General features: G+C 36.4%; 1 protein-coding gene across 2 annotated transcripts in view; it reads left to right on the top strand.

Moving 5' to 3' along the window:
• Window positions 1–3,267: 3,267 nt before the first annotated feature.
• The window catches only part of LOC106150963 (Fanconi anemia group J protein homolog), a 26,159-nt gene continuing 22,319 nt past the window's right edge, over window positions 3,268–7,107 (top strand). Inside the window, exons 1-6 of one of the 2 annotated variants that reach the window (XM_086999661.1) lie at window positions 3,268–3,431; window positions 4,205–4,341; window positions 5,779–5,890; window positions 6,128–6,172; window positions 6,472–6,498; window positions 6,844–6,981. In XM_086999661.1, coding sequence (XP_086855787.1) covers window positions 4,249–4,341; window positions 5,779–5,890; window positions 6,128–6,172; window positions 6,472–6,498; window positions 6,844–6,981 — 415 coding nt within the window. In that variant the 5' untranslated portion in view covers window positions 3,268–3,431; window positions 4,205–4,248. Of the gene's footprint in view, window positions 3,432–4,201; window positions 4,342–5,778; window positions 5,891–6,127; window positions 6,173–6,471; window positions 6,499–6,843; window positions 6,982–7,107 lie in introns of both variants that reach the window. The other variant, XM_086999660.1, reaches the window with a different exon arrangement.

The raw sequence follows: 7,107 nt of genomic DNA, 5'->3' as shown, positions 1-7,107 counted from the left end.
GACATAATTAACGTGACGTGTCATCAGCCATACTGCTAGAATGAAACTTCATTACAGAATGAAATACTGACTTTCATACTCCCTACTGTTGAAGTGTTTGTAAACGTGAAAGGCGCTGCCTTGTTCCGAGAAGAGATCTGGTATCCGATCTTTCCAGTGCCTCTACAGCTTGTTTCACAAATTTTGCGCCAAACTGACAAGTGTTTATGTGTGTTTTCTTTGCAGACAGCGCAATGAAAAATGAGTTTATGCTACAGAAGTGGAACTACACGGCTACTAAGGGCGGGAGGAATAAACTTTCTGTTCTACTAACAGCGCCTTGGCTCGACTTTCGGCAAACACTCTCTTAGCATCGCGTCGCATTTGTCGCCGCTTTGGCTAGCAAAAACGAAGCACCAAAAGTGCTTGTTCAGCCCAAGAGACCACTTTGGTCCTAGTGTAGACAGTAGTAATATATCGTCCAGTACTCTCCTAACAGCGAACGTTCGCCCTTTTCATTATTGGGGAGGAAGGGATGAAAACTGCATTAAAAGTGGTTTACCTACATGTAGTAGACTCCGACTGACATCACACAGTCTGAAGCGTTTAACTAATTTTTTCTTTCCTATTGGTCAATTTATTTTTACTTATTTTTTTATTAATAATATTGCTTGTAATTTTTTTCTCTGTAATTGTAATTATTTCTCTGTAATGGTTACAATCAACATGCATGCTATCTGTCCTTTACGTTTTTGAGTACGGAGCTCGGCAGCAAGTGTTGTAAGAGAGTAGCCTACTGTATTCATCGTCTAAAATATTTTTGAGTCGCTAAAATTTGTTTCAGGTACGTATGATACTCTATACGCTGTCTGTACGTATACGAACAATCCTTAAAATTTACTAATACATACTAATACGTAAATATATATGTTTCTATGGAAATCGGGTAAAACAGACGCTACTGTACATATAGGTGTGAATACGCGATCACACAAACAGTAACTGACGAGAGTGTGGCCGGAAAACATGCTACTTGATAATGTGAGCACTGTCATCATTTCTGATAATTGGGAGTCTATATTCTTTCACACCCTATAATTTTCTCTTAGCGTTTTATATGTGCTACATGAAACAGGATAAACTGTCATCGTTGCAGCTAACAGTTCTATTCACACGATATGTCTACATCCCCTGGGTTTTTCTGTATGGCAATACTTCCCCTCATGGGAAATAATTACCACATCTTTTGTGACAAGTTTCAAAGGACCGTCATTTTGAGCCTTTCGTTAACGGCGCTGTATGGCGGAAAATACTGCAAGATGTGTTAACTTGATCTCCGATCACTTCTCTGAAACGAAACAACTAAGCTGATTTTGTTATCAAGATGACATTACATTTAAGAGTAAAAACATACTCGGGCAATGCTTGCCAGTCACATGAAACCATGGATTAACGCAAGAAATAATTTTGAATGAAAGCCCGTTTTAAATCATATTCTGGTTTCAAACATCGACATCTCTCGTCAAGAGAGTGCAGCGTCAAAGCTAGGCAGCAGATTGTCTGCATGATATTTGTCTTATCTGACAAAATATTGTTCTGTCAGAAGGATAGAGAATAGATCTGTTCTCTATATATTTCGGCGGTATGTCGGTTATGAATAAAAAAAATACTGAAACGAAATTCATTTAAGAGAAAAAAAGGGAAAGCGTAGATCACCAGAATCTGGAAGTCATATCGAAAAGCATTTAATTTAGCTGCTGATATTACGTGGTAAGCTATTAAACAATTAATAATAGATGGACTGCCATGGGTAATTTATTACACACAGATAAAATTATTTATCATTGCAATTAATGGAATCTGTGATGAGTATTATCTACATAACTGATTAATTAGTGAATAGCTAGACTTGTGAGGTTTTAAAAAAAACATGAATTTGATATAGTCTTTCGGAATCTTTTTTTTAACATGCAATGAAAACATCAGGTTTCCCTTTAATTGCTGAAAAAATGATAAATCAAACATTATTGTTTCTTGAAACAATGAATTTGATGGCTAAAATAAATGAAAATTATTATTAACAAAGCATGAAATAGGAGATAGAGATTGGTCTTATATGCACTATTGTGGTAAATACAAAGCTTAATGAGAAAAGAATATCGTAATTTATGCTATATTGTATTTGATATTTATGTCAAATAATCAGCATGCTCCATGTAAAACTTATTTATTCACCTCCTAAAACAATTTGAATTTTTGTTGCCGCCTGAATTATTGAGATATTTTACAGACCAGACTAAGGTGAAATAACTTACATCGGAAAACAAAAACATTCTCTGTTTATCAAATTAGTATTCAATTACTTTGAAAAAAGGAAACGTCAGGTTTCATCTATGACATCCGTGAAATTCTGTTTCGCCTTTTCTTTTTCACCTCATCTTTTTTAATGTGCTGCCTAGAAATAATTTAAGGTTTCTTTGTCTCCTTACTTCCTTAATATGCAGTTTAAAAAAGCCACGAGCAACTGACAAATAAATATCAAGTGTTTTCATGTCTCTCTCTCACCCCTGTTTCCTTTGTACCTTCACCAAATGAACTACATGGGTAATCAGATAATTTTTATGCGTTTTGCTCAGTGACTGAGTTCAGAATTTGGCGTCAGCGTCCTGGCGTCAATACTAAGATAGCAATATAAGCTTTGCCTCATAAATAAACAAGAAATAGATACCAGAGTTAAAAATAAAAGGCTATGTTGATATTCTGTTTGTCCTTACCTGGCATTCTATAAAGCTGACATTTGGTAACGTTTCTATTATAATCATTATTTATAAAATTTCAAAATGAATCTTTAAAGCATACACGACGGAACAATTTCATTTTTAAAAAACCTCTAAAGTGATGGCAATTAAGAAGGTCCAAGTGTCTACACGCCAGAGATAACTGACATGCTCAACCAACAGCCAGCATAGCACAATCGCATTGTGTTAGAGATCTCTGAAAAAAAAAAAAGAAAAGAATGGCAAATTTCAAAGATGTCTTTATTTACTACTTTTGTTATGAACTATGACATTTTAGATCATGATATAGATTCTTCTAGGGCCTATTTCAAAGAAAATCATTTATATTAGCTTCGTGATGTATTCTAGCTTTGAATAAAATTATTTTATTCACAGCAACGCTTGGCCAAGGAGCTACATCATATGCTTTAACAAAACAATATCCATCCAAAAATGATCAAGGAAAGCCGAACATGAGTAACAAAGCACTGGTTTTCTAATAGCTTCGCTCATAGACAAATAGGTCTACGATCGCGTCAAAGAAACACAAGAAAAATTGAGCTTACTTGCAAGGAAATTGATTTCAGCCAATCAGCTTCACTATGACCGTTTGCTGCGAAGCTTTAACGCGGGAACGACAGATTTAGAGATGGGAACAGATAATATCAATTTCTTGTAAGTTATTCCTGCATTCTAGTCTGCTGCGTCAGTTGTTGAGTGTGTTTATTTTTTAAAAGTCAGTATTGACATATGTTCATGTAAGCTTTAATACTCGTAACAACGTAGTCATGCATGATATCAAACCGAAAGTGTTGGATGAGAAATGTGCCCAAGGTCTACACACTTCCAAATCGATACTCACTTCCACACGTTTCCTAATAAAGCACACGACTTGAAATTTAGTGCTCAGATATTTTGTATATCTGGATAACCTTATCTAGATAAAAAGTTAAATTGACATCATGTATGCAATTTTTAAAAATGTTCCCAAAAGGAGTCAAAACAAAAGTTGCCCAACATGATTTTCGGTTTATTATTATTATGCAGAGACATTTGAAATTCGACACACAATAAGTGTAACAGCAGGACATACATTAAATTTTGGTTTGGGATTTTCCCAATCAGAGACACATGCATGTTGTTTTTCTGTTGTATATTAATTCAAATATATTTTGCCCCGACAAGCACATGGGATTGCTCAGAATAAGTTATGGCCACCTAGCTTATGCCGGGCACTAACTCCACGGAGACTCCTGCTGAATGCAATCAGATAAATAGACTAATACTCCTCTTGATTCCAATGTACCTGTATAATCACCAGCTTCCCTATATTCTACTCAACACCAGGAGGTATGTTAGTCTTTCATCTGATTGCATTTGGCGAGAGGCCCCATTCATTCTGAATGCTCCCTTAACTGTTACATATATATATTTTTTCTGTACAGCAGAATGGACATACAAATGTAGATAGTGTGAGTAGTTGACAACCAGTATGGACAGTCCTGGAGATACAAGGTATATCAGTGGGATCAAGGTGAAGTTCCCAGTGAAACCATACTCTTCCCAGATCCTCATGATGGAGAGGGTAGGTACTTGTGGTTGCTTGTGCGTGCATGCGAGCGAGCGAGAAAGGCCCCAGACAGGGATTTGGTATACAAACTGTGGGGCTGATATCAAAACAAAAGAATTGCAGGGACTGATATCATTGTTATTGGCGACTCAGCTGCATGGTTCAGTTCACACAAACAATACAGTTGAATTGATATTTATTACACATACCTTCAACTGAACGATGGCCTGTTTTGGACATAATCAGCTGCTCTTCGATACCACTCCTGAAGTGATGCGTCACTGTAGTTGCCTGCAGAGGATGGTTGGTATAAAATCCTTTCAGTCCAGCCTTTTTACACATTTCTCTGGTAAAGTTTAATGGAGTATTCATACCAATTGGCTATCACTGTCTCCCCGTCAGTTCTGCAAAGGCTGGAGATAGAAAGCATCTTCTTTGCTATCTTTGGGGAATAATTCCCTATATTTCTCGTAAATTCTTACATGACATTGCTCCAGGCAGTCTGCATGGGCAAACTGGGTCATTTGTTTTGGAACTAATTTACGATTTTTTGAGACCATCTTGACATGTTTTAGAGACGTTTTCTGAATATTTCAAGTCAGCACCTTCAGGTTCGTGGAGCGTAATCTGCAGTGATTTATGTCGTGGTCATTGATGTTCCTGCCCACCTCGCAATCTAAAATTTTTGCCATTCAAGTAGTGCAGTGTGCACACGATTACTTTGGGATTGTAGTTGTCCAGTGCTTTTGATGACCACAGCTTTCTTTCATTCTCAAAACAAAATGCTTGGGTCTATTTGGTCCTTTTTTTTTCGTGTCTAAATTTCTTCCTATTGACTTGTGCCTAGAAGTTCATCGTCCTATTTGTCAGAAAATTGCTGCATCGTTTCAGAATGATATTTCTCTACATTTTGGATTGCACTAATGAGTTCATTGTCCAGTATATCAGAAAACTGCTGATTTGTATTCTCCAAATAATTTTTTCTGCCTTTTGAAACTTTGTCGTCCTATATGTTGGAAAAATGTGCAAAACTCGGCTGTGTGTCCATTTCTGGAATGTTGGTCTGTTGCATGGCTGTGCCGAACAATGAATGAGAGAGAGTGACTGCAACATGCTGGACATGGGCAGGAAGTCGGTATATCGAGCTCATGGACAGTGCATTATTTAGTACGCAAAATACTAGAAATAGCCAAAATAAATGTAATTTTAACTTACAAACAACGATAATTAAAGCCAACTTCTGAAAAAAGAATTTAAAAAAAAGAAGCATTTACTTCCAGGTCTGCCCTAGTAAGTGGTGGTTTTGTTCTGTGCTTAAATGTAAATTGTTGATATATGCAATTGTTAGCATGTTTTGGGTAATGTTTCGTTATGCCACATGGTATGATAACCGTATTTCTTATAGTCTTATTCATTGTAATCAGTGGATATCTTCTGAAAACTTTTTTTTAGATTGTGAAGGGCATAGAACGTGGGCAAAACTGTTTGCTTGAAAGCCCCACAGGCAGTGGAAAGAGTTTGGCTTTATTGTGTTCTGCCTTGGCTTGGCAAGAAGCAGAATCTGGTAAGTTTTACCAACTGTATGCAGGCAAGTAGACATCTGCAGATGTAGGTAATTTTGATACATATAAGAGCATCATATATCAATAAAACAAATTTGGCACAAATTTTATTTAAATGATATTCATTAAAGCATTTAGTGAGATGTTTTGAAATGTTAATATGCAAGACTTGAAATTGTTTTAGAGTTTTGGTTATATTGAGAGAAGGCTACATTTTCTGGTGTTATGGTTGATTTCAGAGAAAGCTGAGAAAGAAAGTAAAAAACAGGATGAAGATAAATGTTGTGAGTAGTACAATGATTTGATGAAATTTGGGTGGATTTTGCCAAAGTCTCCTTACTATAAATATCTATCTATCTGTCTATCTATCCATCTATCTATCTATCTATCTATCTATCTATCTATCTGTACTGAATATTCTTACTTTCTGGCAATTTTGATAATATTAATTAAGTCATTCTTACTTTTCTTCAACCATGTTTTTAAAAAGTCATTGTAGTGTATCACTTCAGTACCTGTGCTAGGTAAAACAAATTATTTTGGCTCTGTACATAATTAACAAATATTGATTGTACCTTTGCAGTATCTGAAGAAAGTTTCCCAAATGTAGGTAAGTGTCAGATATTTGAATTAGTTCACATGATGACTTGCATAGCAAAGACCAAGTTGAAGTATTGTTAACTTTTAGGGGTACATAAGACTGGGTTCCCATACCTAGGTCGATCTAACAGGATCGATCCATCTTTGAGGGGTTTCTCGCTAAATTGCTTTCAGCTTAAGAGGCTTAGAGGCTCAGTAGGTGTGACAGACATCTAAGCAAGCTGCTTAAGTTTATTCAGTTGCAATTTAGAGTGAATTCCCTTGGAGATAGATTGATCCACAGTTATTACAATAGGGTCTGGGAATGGTCCCTAAAGGGTAGGCTAACCCCACTTTGTAATCTTTATCTCATTAGCTAGCAGTCCAGTTGGTCCCTGTACCTGTGGAGCTGGGAACCCTTCAAGTGGTCTCTACCCCACTGGCCTGGAACCTCCCTATGTCCAGCCACACCCACTGCTGGTACACAGTCACATTACAGCCAGTGCACTCCAAGGTAAATATACTTACTTCATGTTCTGATTCGTTGCTCTCAAACTTTTGTACAATATTTATAATATGAACACAGACTCAGTATTATGGTATGAATTGCGCATTTCTTGTACTTTATTTTTGACGATAA

This window comes from Lingula anatina, chromosome 1, assembly GCF_051362555.1.
Source record: "Lingula anatina isolate TDL-2025a chromosome 1, LinAna3.0, whole genome shotgun sequence".
Classification (NCBI taxonomy): Eukaryota; Metazoa; Brachiopoda; class Lingulata; order Lingulida; family Lingulidae; genus Lingula; species Lingula anatina.
Note: the sequence above shows the minus strand (reverse complement) of the source record. Positions and strands in the feature narration are given on the sequence as shown.